The sequence below is a fragment of the Neoarius graeffei genome, chromosome 1, assembly GCF_027579695.1.
Source record: "Neoarius graeffei isolate fNeoGra1 chromosome 1, fNeoGra1.pri, whole genome shotgun sequence".
NCBI lineage: Eukaryota > Metazoa > Chordata > Actinopteri > Siluriformes > Ariidae > Neoarius > Neoarius graeffei.
In genome coordinates, this window is record NC_083569.1 from 269,093 (window position 1) to 292,755 (window position 23,663).

A 23,663-nucleotide genomic window follows, 5' to 3' on the forward strand; every position below is an offset into this window, starting at 1 on the left:
TGGAATGCGATTGGCCAATCATTACGCAGGCTTGGAGGCGTGCTACCCAATCGATGCGAAGTAGGCGGGATTTGTCGGAATACGGAAGTGGGAAAAAAATGATCGCGCGACAGTGATCCGGAGAGTTGAATCATTCGGTTAGCGGGGAAGCTAACTGCTTTGAGCTAAAGCTAGGCTAGGCTAGGCTAATCCAGTCCACTGGGCAGGTCAGTCCGTGTTTGTGCTGAGAGGATGGAGATCAGCTAACGATGACCGGAGAGAAGAAGAAGAAGAAGCGGCTGAACCGCAGCATTTTATTGGCCAAGAAGATCATCATTAAAGATGGAGGCAGTGTGAGTTAGCCTGCTCAGTGCTAATGCTAACACTCAGGGTGCTAGGTTAGCCTAGCCAGGCTAACGCCAGTGTTGTGTTTATATCCGACTGCTTTTAGCTTTACAGCGTTTTATTCAAACTGAAGAGGAGCAGGGAAGGGCTGATTATCTCCCGGGGTAATGGCGGTACTGTGTGTGTGAGAGAGATTTATTCATGCAGTCAGTGTTTATATTCACACACACACACACACACACACACTCCTTTAATCTTTAATGAGGTGTATTTATTTTCTGAGGTGTTTCTGCTGCTGTGTAAAGCTGGACTTCTGAGGAACAACAACATCTGGAACACACACACACACACACACAGAGAATATAACATTAACACGAAAAACTTTACTGTTTTAGGTTTTAATAAATGTTATTAATGTAAAGTGAGACTTTCTGTAATGGTTTGTGTTTTCTGAAATGAGCTTCAGCTTAATTACACTTATTCTGATAAACTGAGAGAGAGAGAGAGAGAGAGAGAGAGATCTGAAAGCTGAAGCAGTGGTGTAAAGTGAGTGAACAGCAGGTTGTTGAACTGCAGGTGTGTGTGTGTGTGTGTGATGCACACTGTTCTACACTGTGGAGCTGATCTGAGGTCAGTGGGTGGCTTACACACACACACACACACACATTAACACCGTGATTAATCCTCAGAGGTTCGGTGTGAGCAGGTGGTAAGAAAATACGTCTTCTGTTCATCTTTATCTAAAAAAATGACAAGTAGAAGGTATGTGTGATTCTGCTGTTCAGTCGGGAATAACACACAGTGAGACATGCTCATCTCATCTCATTATCTCTAGCCGCTTTATCCTGTTCTACAGGGTCGCAGGCGAGCTGGATCCTATCCCAGCTGACTACGGGCGAAAGGCGGGGTTCACCCTGGACAAGTCGCCAGGTCATCACAGGGCTGACACATAGACACAGACAACCATTCACACTCACATTCACACCTACGCTCAATTTAGAGTCACCAGTTAACCTAACCTGCATGTCTTTAGACTGTGGGGGAAACCGGAGCACCCGGAGGAAACCCACGGGGAGAACATGCAAACTCCGGACCTTCTTGCCGTGAGGCGACGGCGCTAACCACTCCACCACCATGCTGCCCTTTTCAACTTAAGACAATAAAATCTCACTCTTGGCCCTGAAGATGTCAGGAAACGCACAGTTACAGCTTCACCTCTGGCTGACTTCCACTTCCTGAACATTTCCACTTCCTGTGTCTGTGATGTGAAATTTAATAAAACTGTCCTGCACTCCTACTAAGGCTTCAGTGTTCATGAACAAAATATACAGTAGACCGGTACGATGTTAAGGCTGTGTGTGTTTTAGCCACAGGGGATGGGTGAGCCGAGTGTGTACCATGCAGTGGTCGTCATCTTCCTGGAGTTCTTCGCCTGGGGCCTCCTCACCACGCCCATGCTCACGGTAATAAACCCGCTACACGCTTCCAGCTATAATGGTGTGATCACGGCTCATCACGTCACAGCTGATTTCTGTTACTGGGTGATGTTTTAAACCATCACTGTTCATTTCAGAGAGCTAAACTCCTTTTACAATATTTGTTTATTAACGTTTAAGCAATGACTAAAGTCTCCTTTATAAATAGTTAGAAGTTGTATCTTTCAATACATTCTCATTTCAATCTCACATCTATGAATATTCATTGATATGTAAATTAGGAAACACCCCTTATATCAAAAAGTCATCACTTTTAGTCTGTCATTAACATTGTGTGTGTGTCTCTTTCAGGTGTTGCATCAGACGTTTCCCCAGCACACGTTCCTGATGAATGGACTCATTCATGGAGTTAAGGCAAGTTAATGACGGACCACATAAATACACAGTGAGAGGAAATAAATATTCAGACGGTTTTGTGTAATAAACCTTTCACACACGCGTCTCTGTGAACTCACACATGTCTGGGGTTAAGTGTGTGTGTGTGTGTGTAGGGTCTCCTGTCTTTCCTCAGTGCTCCTCTGATCGGTGCCCTCTCTGATGTTTGGGGTCGGAAATCATTCCTTCTGCTCACCGTCTTCTTCACCTGCGCTCCCATTCCATTGATGAAGATCAGCCCATGGTAACACACACTCGCGCACACACACGCACAAGTGCTCCGTTTGAGCTTGTTAATATTTAATTATGTGAGATCATTGTGTGTGTGTAGGTGGTACTTCGCTGTGATCTCGGTGTCAGGAGTGTTTGCTGTGACGTTCTCTGTCATTTTTGCGTATGTAGCCGACATCACACAGGAGCATGAGAGGAGCACGGCGTATGGCCTGGTGAGAGCGCGCACACACACACCCGAGGCACTTCCTTCTGCTCCTACATTCTGTAGAATAATGGTGGGCTTGGTTCTTTTCTACCACTCTGCGTAAACGCCACACTGATTCAGTTCGACTGAGTCGTTTATAAACAGTGATTCGTTTCGGAGTCGGTAGGAACGCCGTCCCTCCCTGACGTATGTAGTGAGGTAGTGTAGTGAGGGTGAACGTGCCTCCGCAGGTGTCGGCGACGTTTGCGGCCAGTCTGGTGACGAGCCCGGCGATCGGAGCGTACCTGTCTCAGGTGTACGGGGACACGCTGGTGGTGATCCTGGCGTCGGCCATCGCTCTGCTGGACATCGGCTTCATCCTGGTGGCCGTCCCCGAGTCTCTGCCTGAGAAAATGAGACCAGCGTCATGGGGAGCGCCCATCTCCTGGGAACAGGCCGATCCCTTCGCTGTGAGTCTCACACACACACACACACACACACACACACGGCAGATCATTAACACTGTTCTCTACCTGAATCTCACCTGAACCGGGTTGGTTTGAGTGTTTTCTCGTTATTCTCACAGTGCTTTGTAACTGAAGATAAAAGCTTTGTTTTTCGTCACTTTTTTTTTTTTTTTTTTGTTTAATCCAGTAGAACTCGTCCTCCAAGTTCCACTGTGTGTGTGTGTGTGTGATTATTCAGATTACTCTGTAGACGCTGTCATTTAAAACGATGAAATGATCCCCCTAATGAAAGTGTGTGTCCTTTTAAAACAAACATTTCCTCCGCACTCCCTGACCTGAGAGGAGCGACTGTTCGAACCTGACCATGTGGTCCAAATTTAACACTCTGATTGGTCAGAAAGTGTTGATTAATTTTCTATAACGGCGGCTCTGGCAGTAGTGCAGCTGCACATCACAGCTTTACATTAATGAGCTGGTTATGGTTTCCATGGTAATGGCTCGGTCACAGGGGCGTATCCAGCGGGAGAGATACTGGTGATAAACAGATGAACTGATCTGGGGCCATTATTAAAAAATGTTCTGGTTCCGGTCCACCGGCCGGGTGAGTGTCGTTTGTGCGGTTGAATTTTTTTTTTTTTTAACGCCGGTTTCTCGACTTTTTTTTTTTAAGATATTTTTTGGTCTTTTTTTATTGGATAGGACAGTGTAGAGACAGGAAATGAGCGGGAGAGAGAGAGACGGGGAGGGATCAGGAAATGACCTCGGGTCGGACTCAAACATGAGTCCCCGGATTTATGGTGTGGCGCCTTATCCACCTGAGCCACGACACCCCCAGGTTTTTTTATTTTTTTTTTCGGGTTCATAAATCTAAACTCGAACTTGACGTTTGCGCATTCCCAGGGCTTTCCACTAAGCCTCATACTAGCCAGCCATGACAAATAAGTAGCCAGCCGGGGGGAGTAAACACAAAATAAACTCCTGTGCACGCAGTTCCCAGGGTTAAATGTATTTTCCACAGACCATTTATTTATTCACTTTACTCAAATACAAAGTAAAATGGCAGTAAATCTTCTTTCTTTTCTTGCGTATTGCATCATGAGGCGTTCCTGGCTTGTAAATCTCTTCTTTTCGGTGCATGACACATTCACGCAGCTGAGCATGCTATGAATTAACAACGACAGCGGTCTGCAGTGGGGCGACACAATTACACACTCAGCCAACATTTCTCCATTTGTGTATGAAAATACACTCCAACCACTCAGTTTGGGTTCATTTACAACCAACGGTGTCTTTTGATGCCAGCACGTAATAGAACGAGAGAAGACTGGTTTACCGGAGACTAAATAAGTGTCATCTCTGCTTCTGTTCCCTCCGACACACTACTGCCTCCGCCGAGTGCGCACGCACACCGCATGTCGGGGCCGCGGATGAGTTACTCTTCCTGATCAACGAAGTCTGCGGGGAATTTGTGGTTATTATCGGTACAAACAGCGCGAATCACAGTGCGGTTCAGTTTGACATTATTGTCAGTCCGTTAGATAAACATATTTAATTTTATTAAAATCGAAAATTTAATATTTAGAGCCTGTGGGCTACAAAAATAATAGTCATTAAAGTAGCCGGCTGGACTTAATTGTGTAGTCGGCTGTATTGCTGGCGCTTGTGGAAAGCCCTGTCGAATCAGCTCTGCGCATGCGCCGTGCGGCACAAAAAAATGGTATTCTAGCGAACAACAAAATAGTAAAGATTCAGAAAAACAAATCATTCAGTGATCATTTTAATAGTGTCATTTCATCCGAACTCGGCCTAACGCTCGATTTAGAACTACAAAAAGTCCGCGTGTCGGACGTTTTAAGTACCTTTGTAAAAGTTTTGCAAATGTTGCAGTCAGCATTTAAAATGCTAACTTAAAGTTTTTGTACAAGTTTCAGTCGATTAAACCGTCATTTTATTAAATGTGTCTGCTTTTGTAATAAAAAAGTACTGAAAGAAAAAGCAAACACAGCACTGCGATTTCTCATCCATATATATATATATATATATATATATATATATATATATATATATATATATATATATATATATATATTTTTTTTTTTTTAAAAATCCCTCCCTCCCGACTGAAAATGTTTTTGCTCACCCGGTGGACAGGAAACGGATTTTTTTAAGGATGGCCTGGTGACATTTATTTAATGAAGGAGTGTCCGGTGTGAGTGCTGTGGAAGATCTCTCTCTGTAACTTCAGGACACAGGAGTTTAGTTTCTCAGGAGCACCCTGGAACAAGCCGAGGGTTTTTCTTTTGTCTTATTAACGATAAGCGAGAGAATAAAGGGAGTCCGGTGAGGGAGGGAGGGAGGGAGGGAGGGAGGGAGTGTTTATCGCTGCTATAATGTGCATGAACTTGAAATGTAACTATAAGCGAATTACATGCTTTACTTTTGTATTTGATGATAAAAATTGTAATTTTTTGGTGAGTTGTTGTGGTATAAGAGGAATTAAACCCTGCTGTTACAGGAGAATAGTTTAGTGCTTTCAGATTGAAACTGTTACCTGTGTGTGTGTGTGTGTGTGTGTGTGTGTGTGTGTGTGTGTGTAGTCTCTGAGGAAGGTTGGTCAGGACTCCACAGTGTTGTTGATCTGTATCACAGTCTTCCTCTCTTATCTGCCTGAGGCCGGACAGTACTCCAGCTTCTTCCTGTACCTGCGACAGGTAACACACACACACACACACACACACACACGCCTCATAAACATGCGAGCATCACAGTCAGCTGGGGAGTCTGAGGCCTGGACTGGAGTCGTCATTATTTAAATAATCTGAAACACACTTCATATAGTGGTCAATAAATCAGGTTTACACTGAGTTTACCATAGAGAGAGAGAAGTGACGTGTGTGTGTGTGTGTGTGAGGGAGAGAGAGAGAGAGATTATAAAGGTCACCTGTCCTTGACAGTACAAACACACACACACACACACTGATAAAGGCAGACCTGGACGATACGTGCAGAGGTCATGTGACAGGACACAGAAGGGAGATGGGAGTGGTGTGTAAAACAGGCCTGTTCCTAGCGCCCGCTCGCTCTGTGGGTCTGCGGCGCCGGGTTCCGTGTGCTGGTGGGGCTGTGAGCAGGTACGCTGCCGAGTTCCATCCTGACCTCCTTTAAAGGGCTTCCTGCTGGTGTGTGCAGCTGTAAAGTGAGCGGGGGTGGAGTCGGGCGCTGTGGCGCGGTATAAATTAAACTTTATTATTCTGATACCACACTGTGATCACTCAGTGCGTTTACATGCACATAGAGAGAATCGAATTTCTGCCGTAGCTCAACTGAAATCGAACCGAACTGGATTTCTTGTAATCGAGCTACGCGGCCTAGATTATGCGATTGTAGCCGAGCTACTTAGTGCATGTAAACCCTATCGAGCGACTTACTTCAGCGCTGCCCCTTCCGGAAGTGACGAGACCACAAGCGGGAGACACAACAGCCTCAGTCGGCATGACAACAGTAGTAGTAGTAGCGAGCAGGAGGAACAAGGAGAACGAACGTCGTCGTTCTTCTTGTGAACACGGAATGGATAACTTTGTTTACACTCTTGAATAGCTCTTCTTCATGACGACAGCCGGAAGTGTACCAACACGATGGGGCGTGTAGCGCCACCTGTGGCTCGGGTGCACAATGTACCTCACACAATAGCTCGATTTGCTTGTGTGCATGTAGGATTGGATTTCTCTGGCGCCCCTGCTGGGACCCTTAGCTCGATTACCGACAGCAGCTCGATTTGGATGTGCATGTAAACGCACTGAGTGTGTATTGTGTCCTGAGGCTGGATCCTAAACATTAATCGAGTGTGTGGGACAGAGCCCAAGCGCTCGGCGGGGTGGGGTGGGGTGGGGTGCGTGCGTGCGCTGTACACAGGGGCGGAGTGCGCTGAGGGATTGTGGGAAACTTTGTATTTCCAGTGTACACAGTGAGCGGTGCAGTGTGTTCATTCACTCCCTCAGGCATGGTTGCTATGGAAACACTGACTGACTCGCACTACACTCCTACTAGTGGGGCTGCACGTCCACTACTCATATTACACTGACTCTGAACTCTGTCTCTCTCACACTACACACCAACTGCAGCTGGAATGTTTGGTTTAAAGTGTGTGTGTGTGTGTGTGTTGAGCAGGTGATCGGATTCACCTCGGAGACAGTTGCAGCGTTTATTGCAGTGGTGGGAATCCTGTCCATATTAGCTCAGGTGAGAGAGAGACAGAACATTATTTAAATATCTGCATAGATTCAGTTATTTTTCAATTGAAGTGTGTGTGTGTGTGTGTGTGTGTGTGTGTGTGTAGACAGTAGTGTTGGGTGTGCTGATGCGCTCCATCGGGAATAAGAATACCATCCTGTTAGGGCTCGGCTTCCAGATCTTGCAGCTTGCCTGGTATGGCTTTGGTTCCCAGCCCTGGTGAGTGTGTGTCTCTCTCTCTCTCTCTCTCTCTCTCTCTCTCTCTCTCTCTGTGTGTGTGCATTAGTACCCCGTGCTACATGTTGGAGAGGAAAAGGAAACAGAAGATTGATTCTGAAAAACATTCCACTGTGTCTGAAAAGAAGTCACATGACTGTGTGTGTGTGTGTGTGTGTGTGTGTGTGTTAGGATGATGTGGGCAGCGGGGGCTGTAGCTGCGATGTCGAGCATCACTTTCCCAGCCATCAGTGCCATCGTCTCCCGAAATGCAGACCCTGACCAACAGGGTGAGAACATGTGTACACACACACACACACACACCATCTCTCTTTTTATTCCATATATTATATTTATATGAACACACAGTACAGACAAAACCAGATGTATCTCGTGTGTGTGTGTGTGTGTGCAGGTGTGGTACAGGGAATGATAACGGGGATCAGGGGGCTGTGTAACGGACTCGGCCCCGCCCTCTACGGCTTCGTCTTCTACCTGTTCCATGTGGAGCTGAATGAGATGGACGCTGCAGGAGGAGCTGAGAAAGAAACCAAACCCAACATGGCCAATCCCACTGACGAGGTCTCTCTCTCTCTCACACACACACACACACCCCTCCTGAAACAGCAGCACAGCAGTTATTTATCAGTCCAGTGTAGAAATCGCTGTATGACCGGGTTGGTGTGTGATTTATGAAATGTTTATGTCGGTCCAGTCACAGCCATCTTCATTTAAATATCACATATTTAAATATTCAGCGTCAGAGGCCACGCCCCCAGACCTTTGACATTGAAAGGTATAATATGGCCAAGAAGAGAAGTGTCTCCTCCCTCAAAACGGAAGTTCGAACGTCGCGAGTCCAACTGAACAAATTTATTTAGATTTGGAAGCCTCTAAATGTCTTAGGAGACGAAAGTGACTTAACCATAAGAATCCCTGTGGTGTCTCCTGGACATGTAGAGATCTTGTTAATCAGGTGACCGACTGATGACGCGTCTAGCCGTCACACTGCAAACCGGGCTTCCTGCTTATCGCTCTTAACGATGTCACCAGTAGATTCTCAAAATGAAAAGGGAAATTAATTTGACACCAAAAATCCCGTTAACCCTGTGAGCTGTAAACCGGGTTGAGCAGACCCCGTTCTCCTGCGTGTCTGTTCACATGTGGGTCAGATTCTGTGCTGCACCACACGTCTGCGCTCACTCACAACTTTCCTACACCGACTGAGGCATGATGTGAGATCCGATCCCAGCCGCTGCTGACCCTCATGTGATGAGTGCTGAGCCTTGTGTGGAAATGTCCTCACACCCACGTTACTGTCGTACATTTCATTCAGAAATGAGCCTCACACTTGCTCACACATTTTTATTTATTTATTTTTTTACACTCTCTCACATTGTCTCGTGTGTGTGTGTGTGTGTGTGTGTGTGCGCGCAGAGTGCCATCATTCCTGGTCCTCCGTTTCTGTTCGGAGCGTGCTCAGTTCTGCTCTCCCTGTTGGTGGCGCTCTTCATTCCCGAACACAACGCTCTCTCTCTGCGGCCTGGCAACTATAAAAAACATACCAGCACCGCCCAGAGCCACGCCCACACCCCTCAGGGTGGAGCCTGCGAAGTCAAAGAGCCTCTACTGGATGACAGCAGTGTATGACCCCGCCTACTGTCACCTCAAACACACACATGAGGGTGGAGCCTGCAGGAAAGGAGACCCTATTGGTTTACAGCAGTCTCTGACTCCGCCCACTGCCACCTCAACCACAGAGTGGAGCCAGTGAGAACTGGACAGGTTCAGTGCCTGACTCCGCCCGCTGCTGCCTCACACACATCAGGGTGGAGCTTCCAAGGATTAAATGACTGTGCTTTGACTCCGCCCACTTTCACCTTCATCCTACGTATTTCTCCCTCAGCTCGGATACGTGTTAGGGCGGAGCCTGTGAGAATCAGATGATAGCAGTGCTTGATTCCACCCACTGCTGCCAAACAACCCTGGGGCGGAGTATATGAGTAGAAATTGGCCTTTACTGGATGTGAACACTGACTCCACCCACTGCCATCTTGCATACATCAGGGCGGAGCCTACAAAGGACCAGTGCCATGACTCCACCCACTGTCACACTAAACTTATAAGGGTGAAGCCTGTGGGAAGTGAATGACAGCAATGTATGACTCCACCCACCGCCTCCTCAAACACGCTTCAGGGTGGAGTCAGGTACATGGCTCCGCCCACTTTAGCCTGTTGTGCCCCAACACATTTTTCACCGTACTGACCTCCATCAGCTGAACACACACTTCAGAACGCTGTGTGCGTTTATAAGAACTTTATTAAACAGTCTGGTGGTTTTTACAGGTGGGTGTGTGTGTGTGTGTGTTCTCTATATATATATATATTGTGTTACTACTGAGGCCATATCACAGCGGCCGTGTCCTGAACGGCGCACTACTCCCTTTTCCCTACAGAGACACTGTGCACTTCACTCCACACTGCACAGGGTTTTAGACGTCTCTAGAGCGCTGTGGTGCATTGTGGGTTTTAGACGTCTCTAGAGCGCTGTGGTGCATTGTGGGTTTTAGACGTCTCTAGAGCGCTGTGGTGCATTGTGGGTTTTAGACGTCTCTAGAGCGCTGTGGTGCATTGTGGGTTTTAGACGTCTCTAGAGCGCTGTGGTGCATTGTGGGTTTTAGACGTCTCTAGAGCGCTGTGGTGCATTGTGGGTTTTAGACGTCTCTAGAGCGCTGTGGTGCATTGTGGGTTTTAGACGTCTCTAGAGCGCTGTGGTGCATTGTGGGTTTTAGACGTCTCTAGAGCGCTGTGGTGCATTGTGGGTTGATGTGATAGGAGCTTGTTGCAGTGCATTATGGGATGTAGTCCACATTCTCTGTGGATGTAACAGGTGTCTGAAGTGGTGAACAGGGTGTGGATTGGGACACGCAGCATCTCTAAAACTGCTGCCTTCGTTTACTGCGAGCTCAAAATATGAAACCCCTCTCTCTCTCTCTCTCTCTCTCTCTCTCTCTCTCTCTCTCTCTCTCCAGTCTGACCACACAGTGAAATCCAGGGTTTTAGGCCACTTCAGAAATGCTCAGACTGACTGAAAATGAATGACCACTAGTTATTTGTGAATTGGTGGATCTTTAGTTTTAAGCTGTGTGTGAGAGAGAGAGAAATGAAACCGAATATTAGAGTAAAACCCTCCAGCAGACAGCGAGATGTAAATACTGGGAGATTTATTTATTTATTAAAAGGCTCCGGGTTGTCAGTACCTGCCGCCCGATCAACTCCCTGTGCGAGAGGTTTACTGAGCTCCGGCCCAGCGTGGAGGTGGTGGAGATTATTATGGGATGGATTTCAACTCCTCTCCAGAGTGTTAGTTAAATTCAGGAGATTCAGATTTCAGTTTCAACTTTAATCTATAGAATAGCGGGGGTTTATTTCTACACGGAATAAAACATTCATCATAAAATGTAGAAATAAGAAGTGAAGAATAACGATGAGAGGAGATTGAAGGTGTTTGTTTTTCTGGGGCGTTAACAGATTATCAGTGAACGTTATTGGAGCAGAGTCGATTGTGAAGGGGGGAGAAGAGAAAGAAGCCGTTGTCAGATGACTGCAGTGAAATGCTTTTCTTCGCATGTCCAGCTTGTTAGGAAGTTAGGGTCAGAACACAGGCTGAGCTCGGATACGACCCCTTGGAACAGAAGGGGTTAAGGGCTGTGCTCAAGGGCCAGACAATGGCAGCTTGGTGGTGCTGGGGCTCGAACCCACAACCTCCTGATCAGTAACCCAGAGCCTTAACCACTGAGCACCACTGCCCCATCATGTAAAGGAGCATTGTTTTTCTTCTGCATTCTCACTTTATTATTACAACAGGCTTAAAGTAACCGTACCAATTTTATTTATTTTTATTTATTTATTTTTTTTGTCCCTGATTTTGTTCTTAATTTGGTCTTGGCCCTTTCCCACCATCACTCAGCTCTCCGCCCGTTATCCAACGCCCCGCCCTCCAGGGAGAAAACAAACACGTGCTTCCTCAAAGACCCGTGAAGCCACTCATGTCTTTTCTCTTTGTGACACTGCTCTGACGCACATGGAGGAACGTGCTATCTGCCCTCTTCTACATCCATGAACTCGCAGACCCCCTGATGTCCCTGGGCGTGACCGAGAGCATGAACTGGTGATCTGTGGATGACTGGGTGAACTCTCTTCTGTTGCGCCTCTCAGGAGCCCCCAATTTATTATTTATTTTTAATAAAAACTTCATTTCCGCCAACTGTGGGAAATCTTCTGTGTTACAAAATTCAAGAAAATTATGTTGCCAAATTATTGTTACTAAATTATTGCAGATTTTTAAAACTGCTTTGTTAAAGCATATAATATTTCCACTTTAAATATCCTAATAAAATAAATAAAAATAAATGTCCTTTTTCTGCGTCCACACTCAGTAGATTATGATGTTGGTGTGATGTTTGTTGTAATGTTAGTGTCATGATGATGTTGGTGTGGTGATGGTGTGATGTTGGCAAGGCTGTACAGTGCGACCATTTTACTCGCGTATGCGACTAAAAATAGATTGGTGCGAGTAGGAAAAACAGAATGGGAGCACACGTGCGAGAACCGATTTCAGCCATTTCATTCGCATTTTGCCCCTAAAATAATAACAAACAAAGTGTGGTCTTATTTCTAGTTTTCATACCCTACCAATCAGAACTGTTGGAACACGATGACGATGCGATGACGCCTCGCATTTCTGTTGAGCGGCGGGAAAGCAAAGACTCTCAACGTTCTAACCTTTTCATCGTCTCAGGGGAAAGTGCTACATTTGTTCACTCAGCGTCAGTATCGTAAATCTAAAAATGTTACAAAATCAAATATCGTCGTATTTTCAAAGAACTCGTGTGAGATCCGAGGAGGGAGAGGAGGATATCGTGAGAGAAGAAATGGATACGACAACAGTGAGGGATAGTAGTGCTACTGCCGGCAGTGGTGTAAACAGTAAGGTTTACAAGTTTCAGGCTGACTGGATCAAGCTTTTTCCATGGCTAGTTTTTGAAAACGAGCAGTGATGGGAATAACGGCGTTACTAACGGCGTTACTTTTTTTTAGTAACGAGTAATCTAACTAATTACTTTTTACATCGTTATAACGCCGTTCCCGTTACTTACAATAAAATACTCTGCGTTACTTTATTAAAGCTGTTCTCATCTGGCACGCTGCTCGTTCAGCCTTTCTTTACTCTGCTTTAGTGTGGGGCGGGGAGACACGAGACAACGGCACAGTAAGCCAATCAGAGTAGATTTGGACAACATACGTAGGTAGGCCACGCCTACTGCACTACTGCGCGCTCTTTCAATCGGAAGACACAGCGATGGCGAGCGGTCAGCCCAGCACTGCGCTTTCACACTGGAAATACAGCCAGGACTTTTCATTACTTGAAATAAAAGGCAAGAGTGTTTACGTGCAATGCACATTATGTCGAGGAACAAAGCGTTTGTCCTCGTCAGTGGCCAGTAATTAGTAACAATTTTAATAACTACAAAAATATATTACATTTGATAGATGTCTTATCTCACATTGTCCCACAAAAACATTAATATAGTGTAGATAACATTACTAATTGGTTCTGTTAAGTGTCCATTTCAGTCATTAAACACATTTAACATTCACTTTTATTATGATTACACTAATTGAATTTGATTTTTTTTGAGGGGGAACAAAATGTAACGGAATAATTACTTTCCCTGGTAATTAGTTACTTTTATGACAAAGTAACTCCGTTACTAACTCAGTTACTTTTTGGGAAAAGTAACTAGTAACTATAACTAATTACTTTTTGAAAGTAACGTGCCCAACATTGAAAACGAGCTAATGTACTGCAAATACTGTAAAGGGCAGAAGCAAGCAGGGAATTCGGCATTTGTGACTGGAAACCAGCACTTTAAAAAAGACAGTCTCATGAAACACAACATATCTAAACGGCACATCGCCTGCAGAGACGGTTATTTAATTCGACAGAACAAAGGCTCGACGGTGGACGCAGCCCTGGTTAGACAGGTGAAGATTTCGGAGATGGAGGCAATGAGACAGCTCAAGATCAAAATGAACATTGCCTACTTCATCGCCAAGGAGGAAGAGCCGTTTGTGAGATTTGGGCCACTTATCACCCTGCACAAGAAGAATGGCATTGATGTGAACCCAACTTACGACAACCACGTGAGGTAATATTGTATTTTATAATGATCATTATTATGTAAGGGATAATGTTTTGTCCAAGGGCGACTAGCCTATAGGAAAAAAAATTCCCGTCAGGACAAACAGCATCCCGACGCCGGAGAGAAATATTTTCCTATTGTCGCCCGCGGACTATACGTTATCCCCCTTACAATACGGCTACTTGTGAACATGAGAAAACATATACAAAAAGTTTATGATTAATTTTATTTGACGTTTCAGCCTTCAGTTTAATTATGAGGCAATGTCATGATCGTTTTCAACTTTTTCAATTCAAACGATGTTCGCATTAGTGGGCTACTTAATTTCCCCCACCTGCGTGCAAGGACTGGCCACATCTATGTTAACGATATGACGATAGACAGTTTGTGTAGGCTGACTGTTCTACTTACGAAGTGATACGCTGGCATGATTCTGCTGTGAAAATTCCCGTTACCATTGACAGCGGGCATTATACATTGTTGCCAGCTAGGGATACTCTGGGCCATGACCACCACGGGCCCAGTCAGGGTGAAGTGCACACAGCAGTGGTAGTCTGTTTTATTTTGTAGGTTATTGTGTGTCTTTTCTGACTGCCCATCCCTAGTAGGTATCAGCATTAAGTTGTCAGCAGTGTGTTTAATTCGATTTTTTGTATTTTTTATGAAGTTATATTAAGAATTATTACCATGCAGAATTTTGAATGTTAGTTTTTAGAGTTTATTTTAATATTCTTCGTATAATGATAGGGCTGCAACAAATGTTTGGAACAAATTGTCAGTCATGTTATGTGACTGCATGAACTACAAGCACTTTACGACAGTGTTCTTATTCATACAGATGTGCGGAAATGATTGGACAAATTGCTGAACTCTTGAAAGAGAGCCTAACTGCTCAACTGAGAACAGCAAAGTACCTTGCAGTCCTCATCAATGGAGACACTGACATATCAAACACTGAGTGCGAGATTGTCTATGTGCGTCTGGTGGAGGGTGGGAAACCAGTCACTCTACTGGTTGGCCAACAGGCTCTTGAACACTCCCATGCCATTGGTAAGTGGTCAATCCAGCAGCTAGAAAGAAACCTTCATTTTTGTACAGTTTCATAAATGCATAATTCACTCAATCTCTTGTTTGTTTTTCATGTTTTTGTGTTGTCCTTCAAGGTGTTCTGGATGCAACCAAGGCTGCATTCAGTGCAGTTTACCCCGAGGACAATGGGGGGGTCGTGGTTGGTGAAGCTCATCAGCTTTGGGGCAGATGGTGCCTCAGTGAATATGGGCCACCGTGGAGGAGTGATTGCTCTCCTCCAAAGAGAGGCAGGGGAGCATATTATCCCCATCCACTGCATGCCACACAGGTTTGTAACTGAAAAAATATGGTTATGATTATGTGGTAGCAGATATAATGTATACTAAACTAGGGTCATCACTATCATCCTTCAAGAAGTTAACAAAAACCTATCTATTCCATTGCCGGGACTCTTTTCCTGCATGATAATAATGTAATGAATGCACACACACATTTGTCAGCAACACAGACACACAAGCTACTTTTGTAACACAGAGGGGAAGAAAAAGGTTGTTTTTAACTATTTTTGCCTTCACAGACTAGAGTTGGCAATCCTGACCCTGCAGAAGAAGGAACCAATGGTGTGCCAGGTGTACGATCTCCTGCATCTCGTGTGGAAGACCTACCACTTCAGTGGAAAATCCAAGAGAGAGCTCCATCAACTAGGGCAAGAGCTTGGTGTGAAGGTCTGCACACCGTCTACCGTCAAGGGGACACGCTGGATTCCTCATGTCCACAGAGCCCTCAAAGTGTTCCTGCGATATGGAACAGATACTGACCTTGCCACAGGCCATGGCCAGTACTCCATTGTTCTGCAGCACATGGAGCACCTGGCTGTTGCAGGATCAGTGGAGATTCAAGGACGGGCAAAGCAGGTGAGTCCTACACAGTACATGAAACTAAAAAATTGATTTCAGACTTTAATGCTTGGCAGATTAGGGAGTGGCTAGGAATACATAGGGCCTACTTGTATTGATCTACTCACTACCACATAGGTAAAGAGAGGGATGGAGAGTGCACTTTTTTGTGTATTCTGCCATTTTCTCGCTGACGTCTTCAAGGAGCTGTCTTCATTTAGCCTGACCCTGCAGAGAAAAGACCTGATCCTCCCCCAAGCAACGTCAGAGCTGAAGGAGACTGTGACCAGACTGGAAGCATTTAAGTCCAGGGCAAAGTCAGGAGGCATGCTCGAGAAGATCCAGGCCATGCTTGCTCAGCATGGAGAGGAAGATGAGTGTAGATTCCAGGTGTGTTACTAGGATGAGTTTGTTGGGATTTTAGGGAAATATGTTTAGAGCAGAACTTACATTACACTTCAGCATATTGGTTACAGTCCCTGCATCTGGCCATGGCTGCAGAAGTGTTTGAATCAGTCACTATATTATTATTAGTGTACTGTAGGTTTTGGATTTTAACATTTTGGAAACATGCTGTCTTAAAACAATTTTGTGTGTGATTGTCTCGCTCAAAGGGAATATCACTGAAGGGGAATCTCACAGGTCTTGCTGACTTCACCCACCCCCAGCTGAAGAAGCATGTGGAATCAACCATCAACATCTGCGTGTCTGAACTGAAAGACCGGTTTGGTGGGCTTTTGGACGATGGGGCTGATGTCAGGACCCCAGTACAGGCCTTCAAAGTCTTCAACCATGACACATGGCCTGATGACCATGCCAGCCTTCTGACGTTTGGTGATGAAGACGTGGCAGAATTGGTGGCGCATTTCAGAGAGCCTCTCAGCAGGTAAGAATATATTTTGCACTGCTGTACTATAATGCAATCAATTATGTTTTTGGTATTTGCTAATTTGCTAATCTCCATAGATCAGGGTGTGACCTGGCAGCTGTTCAGAATGAGTGGCAGGGACTGAAGATCTTGGTCAGTCAACACTTCAAAGACAAGCACTACAGTGGCCTGTGGGAGACCATGCTTACCAAGGAGCCATACAGAGAGGATTATAAGGTAAGCAAACACTGTTGAGCATTTATATGCTGCAGTGCCCTCCTATTATTGATGGTTATAGATGAGATAAGTAAGGCCTATCTTGATCCCCCTAGAACATACTGGAGTTGGTGCACATGATGCTGGTGCTGCCCATTTCAGCTGCCCAGTGTGAGAGGGGTTTCTCCGCACAAAACCGAATTAAGAACAGCAAACGAAGCTGCCTAGCAGTGAGCACAACTGAGGACCTCATGAGAATCAGCCTGGAGGGACCATCTCTGGAAGACTTTGATCCAAGCCCTGCTGTGGACCGCTGGATGGACTCAGCAAAGCGTAGCAGGCGGCCAGATTACAAAATATGGGAACGGGACATTGTGTGTGTGTGAGGGTGCGGGAGGTTATGGGTCAATGATTTGTCTGAATGAATTGAATTGTTACACTTATTACATCTTCCCCATTTAATTCTGTAAGTGTAAAAAAGTGATGTTTTAATAATAATAAAAATGGCATTTAAGAAATTCGGAGTGCTCCTAAATTTTTTTCTGTGCTCCTATTTTTTTTCATTTAGGAGCACAAGTGCTCCTTGTGAAAAACCTAAGCGTACAGGGCTGGTTGGTATGGTGTCGTGGTGATGGTGTGATGTTGGTATGGTGTTGTGGTGATGGTGTGATGTTGGTGTCGTGATGTTGGTATGGTGTCGTGATGGTGTGATGTTGGTGTGGTGTCATGGTGATGGTGTGGTGATGTTGGTATGGTGTCGTGGTGATGGTGTGATGTTGGTGTGGTGTGGTGATGATGGTGTGGTGTCGTGGTGATGTTGGTGTGGTGTCGTGATGTTGGTGTGGTGTGGTGATGTTGGTGTGGTGTCGTGATGATGGTGTGATGTTGGTGTGGTGTCGTGGTGATGTTGGTGTGGTGTCGTGGTGATGGTGTGATGATGGTGTGGTGTCGTGGTGATGTTGGTGTGATGATGGTGTGATGTTGGTGTGGTGTGATGGTGTGGTGATGATGGTGTGGTGATGTTGGTATGGTGTCGTGGTGATGGTGTGATGTTGGTGTGGTGTGGTGATGATGGTGTGGTGTCGTGGTGATGTTGGTGTGGTGTCGTGATGGTGGTGTGGTGTGGTGATGATGGTGTGGTGTCGTGGTGATGCTGGTGTGGTGTCGTGATGATGGTGTGATGATGATGGTGTGATGTCGTGGTGATGATGGTGTGGTGTCGTGGTGATGTTGGTGTGATGATGGTGTGGTGTCGTGGTGATGGTGTGATGTCCATATCTGCTCTGTTACAAACAAATGTGTGCTGTGGTCAAACAGGTTCTGGATATAAACTGTTTCAGAAACTACAGTGCAGGATAATATTTTTTTATCCAGGGTGGGAGAGTGATTAATCATCTGCAGGACCGAACCATTCACATCCTCACTGAGAGAAATTCACTTCACTTTCATTACAACTGCTGAGATGTTAATGAAAATTTTATGGACAAATAAATGAATTAAATTAATGTGGATTCTCCACTAGAGGGCGCTGCTGATCTGAGCTCTGCTCTGACACGCCCCTTTATTCTGTGATCTGCACTAACAGAGAGAAGACATGCACATTCCAAGCACAGTGAGATTCATCCTCTGCATTTAACCCATCTGAAGCAGTGAACACACACACACACTCAGAGCAGTGGGCAGCCACACCAGAGCGCCCGGGGAGCAGTCAAGGGTTCGGTACCTCGCTCAGGGGCACCTCAGCCCAAGGCCGCCCCACGCCAACCTAACTGCATGTCTTTGGACTGTGGGGGAAACCGGAGCACCCGGAGGAAACCCACGCGGACACGGGGAGAACATGCAAACTCCACACAGAAAGGCCCTCGCCGGCCACGGGGCTCGAACCCGGACCTTCTTGCTGTGAGGGGACAGCGCTAACCACTACACCACCGTGCCGCCCCGAGGAGGAGTGTGTAACTATGGTAACTACACACACAGGTATGTTGTGATACACTGATGTTCAGTAGAGCAGTCTGCAGGTTTATATTTCTTTTATACAAACCCCATTTCCAGAAAAGTTGGGATATTTTCCCAAACAATCTGTGATGTGTTAATCCAGGTGACCCTTCACTTAACTGACAAAAGTAAAAAGAAAAGGTTTTCAATTGTTTTATGACCAACTTAAATATAAACCAAATTAGAATTTGATGCCTGGGTTAGTGTATAAAACACCATCTCTATAAACTCTGTCTCCGACTGAAGGGAAATGGAAAAAAACAAAATCCATTCAACATATTAAACTGAACATATTCTACAGTGTGTGTGTGTGTGTGTGTGTGTGTGTGTGTGTGTGTGTGTGTAAAAAGTCAGTTTAAAAATGAATAATTGTATCTGAATTGAATATTTATTTATTCCGGCTCAGATTTATAAAGCTGGTGTATTGTGTGTGTAAAGCTCTGAGGGACAGTGAAGGACATTACATTACAGAGCGAGGAGGCGGAGTTAGCATTTGTCTCTTTATTGTACAGGATGTTGAGACGGATTCTCACTCCATGTGATCTTTTCTCTCACACACGATCACTGTTGTGTCCTCGACACTCTCAGGCTTCATGAGGTTGACCGAGGTTGACCTTTGACCTGCCGAATCAAGGCCTCCTTATCAGAGGCGGTTTTCCTGCACTGCAGACGCACAGCCGTCCGTCTGTCTGAGATACGGAGTCACACGTTAACAGGAAACTTTCTTTACTGTCTCCGAGGTTTATGTGTTTGTTAGAGGAGGGATGATATCAGGGTTTAGTCCCTACAGGTGGTGACATGTTTCACACACAGGAAGAGAACACGGAGAGCATCCGCCTGCTGCATGAGGGACAGGAACGAGCTCAGAGTCCTCATAGAGATGTGCTCTTCACCTCCACGCTGAGAGACACACACACGCAGTCGCACTGCTCACACTCACACGCACACTGACCTCAATCAAAGAAATGTAATGATGAACAGAATCCATACGAAAGTTTGTCATTAAATTCATGTACAATTTGTTTTCCTGAGGGATGTTCAATGTTGGAAAAATCAGTTTCAGTCTCAGTAAACTACAGTAGGTTCAACTTACCTCAGACTCATTTACCTCGCACTGTCACTCCTTTACCTCACACTCTGACTCATTTACCTCACACTGAGCGTTTTAACTCGCACTCTGACTCCTTTACTTTGCACTCTCCTTTACCTCACACTCTCTTTTATGTCACACTCTCTCATTTACCTCTCTCTTTTAAGTCACATTCTGACTCTTTTACCTTTCTCTCTTTTATCTCTACCTCACACTCTGTCTCCTCTACGTCACAGTCTGACCCTTTTACCTCACACTGTCTCCTTTACCTCACATTCTGACCCTTTTATCTCACACTCTGACTCCTTTACCTTTCTCTCTGAACCTTTACCTCACACTCCGTCTCTTTTAAGTCACACTCTGACTCCTTTACCTTTCTCTCTGAACCTTTACCTCACACTCTGTCTCTTTTAAGTCACACTCTGACTCCTTTACCTTTCTCTCTGAACCTTTAACTTATACTCTGCCTCCTTGACCTCACACTCTGACTCTTTTACCTCATACTCTGACTCCTTTACCTTTCTCTCTGAACCTTGACCTCACACAATCTCTTCTACCTCATATTCTGACCCTTTTACCTCACACTTTGACTCCTTTACCTTTCTCTCTGAACCTTTACCTCACACTCTGTCTCTTTTAACTCACATTCTGTCTCCTTTACCTTTCTCTGTGGACCTTTACCTGACTCCTTTACCTCACACTCTCTCTTTTACCTCACACTCTCTCTTTTACCTCACACTCTGTCTCCTTTACCTTTCTCTCTGAACCTTTACCTCACACTCTGTCCCCTCTACCTCACATTCTGACCCTTTTACCTCGCACTCTGTCTCCTTTACCTTTCTCTCTGAACCTTTACCTCACACTCTGTCTCTTTTAAGTCACACTCTGACTCCTTTACCTTTCTCTCTGAACCTTTAACTTATACTCTGCCTCCTTGACCTCACACTCTGACTCTTTTAGCTCGTACTCTGACTCCTTTACCTTTCTCTCTGAACCTTGACCTCACACAATCTCGTCTACCTCATATTCTGACCCTTTTACCTCACACTTTGACTCCTTTACTTTTCTCTCTGAACCTTTACCTCACACTCCATCTCTTTTAAGTCTCACACTGACTCCTTTACCTCACACTCTGTCTCTTTTAAGTCACACTCTGACTCCTTTACCTTTCTCTCTGAACCTTTAACTTATACTCTGCCTCCTTGACCTCACACTCTGACTCTTTTACCTCGTACTATGACTCCTTTACCTTTCTCTCTGAACCTTGACCTCACACAATCTCTTCTACCTCATATTCTGACCCTTTTACCTCACACTTTGACTCCTTTACCTTTCTCTCTGAACCTTTACCTCACACTCTGTCTCTTTTAACTCACATTCCGTCTCCTTTACCTTTCTCTGTGGACCTTTACCTGACTCCTTTACCTCACACTCTCTCTTTTACCTTGCACTCTGTCTCCTTTACCTTTCTCTCTGAACCTTTACCTCACACTCTGTCTCCTCGACCTCACACTATGTCTCCTCTACCTCACATTCTGACCCTTTTACCTCGCACTCTGTCTCCTTTACCTTTCTCTCTGAACCTTTACCTCACACTCTGAGACGGTACTATGTGAAAACTGTTCCTGATAAACACCGAGGTACAACTACATCATATACATCACGTACTGACCTGTTTGCTGTTTCCTCTGTTCCCAGAAACAGTGTGTGATTGTGTGTGCACGCAGGAACACGTTGCTAAACCCCACCAAATGTCAGATGTTAATGATGGGAAAAGGAAATGGGCTGACGGCAGGAGGAGGATGTTCTAAAATAAATGTCGACTAATGTCTCCTGGACAACAGAACAACATTATTTTTTTATTTTTTGTTGACATTATCAACTGTAGATTATTCCAACAATCTACTGTTTTATTTATTTATTAATAATTATAATATGGTTTCAATTTCAGAAAAAATGACCAGAAAGTGGTGAGTTCCAGTGCTGCCACACAGAGACTTACGGAAGCATTATTATTATTATTGTTGTTGTTTTTCATTTGCTTATTTATTCATTCATTCCTCTTCGGTAAGCGCTGTGCCCTGCTCAGGGTGACGGTGTGTTCAGAGACTGTTAGAGCCGTACTCTATTAGAGCCGTTTGTTGTTTGTCTGTTTGTCTCCACTATTTATGTTTCCATATTCAGTAATTGAGAGGAAATTAGGTTATTCTTTCCATCTGCACACTTAAAGCAATGGACACACACACACACACACACACACACACACAGGGAAGGAGGATAATGTGGTTTGTGTGATTAAATGACTTTGTTGTAAAGGTCAGTAAATGATCATGGACATGTTGATGAACCCACAGGCCATGTCCATGTCCACGTGTGGAGATCAGGACGTGTGTGACCTTTAAGTCGTCATACAGGTGCAGCTCAGGTTCTGCTAAACACTCAGCATGAAGTCCTGCTGTGATGATCTGACAAAATCTCTTTCACTTCATATTTATAAGAGAACAGCATTGAACACATACAACCTCTCTGTTATTAACACTTTATTCAAGTGTACTTAACAGTGTGTGTGTGTGTGTGTGTGCGCACTAACCCCACTTCACACCCAGTTTTCCTGGGATAGACTCCAGAAGCTTGCAGGTAAGTTTCTACACCATATGGCCAAAAGTATGTGCACCCTGACCATCACACCCATCTGTGCTTGGTGAATCTCATTCCAGATTTATTCCCCTTTGCTGTTGGAATGAGCTCCACTCTTCCGAGAAGGCTTTCCACTAGATTTTAGGGCGTGGCTGTGGGGATTTGTGTTCATTCAGCTACAGGAGCATTAGTGAGATCAGACAGTGATGTTGGGTGAGGAGCTCTGGGGTTCACTGAAAGGAAAGTGGAAAGATACAAAATACAGACCTTCTGTAGAGCTGTGTGCTTCCAACATTGTGTAACGGTCAGAGGCGATTCTAGAGTCTGTTGTGACCCCGAGCAAAAATCTCCAGGGGGCCCTTCTGACCAGTGTTCATCACCAATATGTTATAAATAATCTGACACCAACGAAAAATGTATGAAACCAAAGTTTTTTAAATTCCAAATGTGAAAATACAATGGTAAAGAACAATAAAAACAATAAAAAACAAAATAAATAAGCCCTTGGGCCCCGACTCTTGGGGGGCCCCTGGGCCAGGGGGCCCCAAGCAGTTGCCTGCCTTGCCTGTTCACAAGCTGCGCGTCTGGTAACATTTTGGGGAAGAACTACATATGGCTGTGATATATATATAGAGAGAGAGAGATTAGGACTGGAGTCATGGACTGGGTCTCTCTCTCTCTCTCTCTGTTCCCCCTGACTCAGTGGGATGTTCAGTGAGAGACAGACACAGATGAAAGCTGCCACCTCCAGCATGGGGGGAGAGAGAGAGAGACCTGTAGTTCTGTATGGACTCTACACTCTTTATTCACTTTTCATTTGTTCTTGTATTTTTTTTCCTGCGCGTGCGCTCTGGCAGAGAATAGAGGAAAGAGAAGAGTAAAGGGCTGTAGTGACTGAAAGAGTGAAGGAGGAGTGAGAGAGGAGTGAAGGAGGAGAGAGAGAGAGAGAGGAGTGAAGGAAGTGAGACAGAGACAGAGAGGAGTGAAGGAGGAGAGAAGGAAAATGAAGGAGGAGAGGAGTGAAGGAAGCAAGAGAGAGGAGTGAAGGAAAGTGAAGGAGGAGAGGAGTGAAGGTGACAGAGAGGAGTGAAGGAGAGAGAGGAGTAAAGGAGAGAGAGAGAGAGAGAGAGAGAGAGAGAGGAGTGAAGGAGGGGGAGAGAGAGATAAAGAGAGAGGAGTGAAGGAGGGGAGAGAGAGAGG

The 23,663-nt window shown here is 45.2% G+C and overlaps 2 protein-coding genes across 4 annotated transcripts; both read left to right on the forward strand.

Annotated features, from left to right (window-relative positions):
- Nucleotides 1–81: 81 nt before the first annotated feature.
- mfsd14a2 (major facilitator superfamily domain containing 14A2) lies at nucleotides 82–11,939 on the forward strand. Its single transcript, XM_060927121.1, has 12 exons — nucleotides 82–332; nucleotides 1,692–1,787; nucleotides 2,112–2,174; nucleotides 2,312–2,439; nucleotides 2,527–2,641; nucleotides 2,865–3,083; nucleotides 5,678–5,791; nucleotides 7,248–7,319; nucleotides 7,417–7,529; nucleotides 7,719–7,816; nucleotides 7,942–8,108; nucleotides 8,964–11,939. The coding sequence occupies exons 1-12, from the start codon at nucleotides 249–251 to the stop codon at nucleotides 9,174–9,176; spliced, it is 1,482 nt and encodes a 493-aa protein (XP_060783104.1). The 5' UTR covers nucleotides 82–248; the 3' UTR covers nucleotides 9,177–11,939.
- An 80-nt stretch (nucleotides 11,940–12,019) lies between these two features.
- LOC132890289 (zinc finger protein 862-like) lies at nucleotides 12,020–17,259 on the forward strand. Of its 3 annotated transcripts, XM_060927106.1 has the most exons (8): nucleotides 12,020–13,738; nucleotides 14,571–14,782; nucleotides 14,896–15,089; nucleotides 15,339–15,675; nucleotides 15,796–16,047; nucleotides 16,272–16,543; nucleotides 16,624–16,762; nucleotides 16,858–17,259. In XM_060927106.1, the coding sequence occupies exons 2-8, from the start codon at nucleotides 14,663–14,665 to the stop codon at nucleotides 17,125–17,127; spliced, it is 1,584 nt and encodes a 527-aa protein (XP_060783089.1). In that variant the 5' UTR covers nucleotides 12,020–13,738; nucleotides 14,571–14,662; the 3' UTR covers nucleotides 17,128–17,259. The 3 variants fall into 3 exon arrangements, with proteins under 3 accessions (XP_060783089.1, XP_060783084.1, XP_060783092.1); XM_060927101.1 differs by having other exon boundaries at nucleotides 12,020–14,782; XM_060927109.1 differs by lacking the exon at nucleotides 15,796–16,047 and having other exon boundaries at nucleotides 12,020–14,782.
- The last annotated feature ends 6,404 nt before the right edge of the window (nucleotides 17,260–23,663 follow it).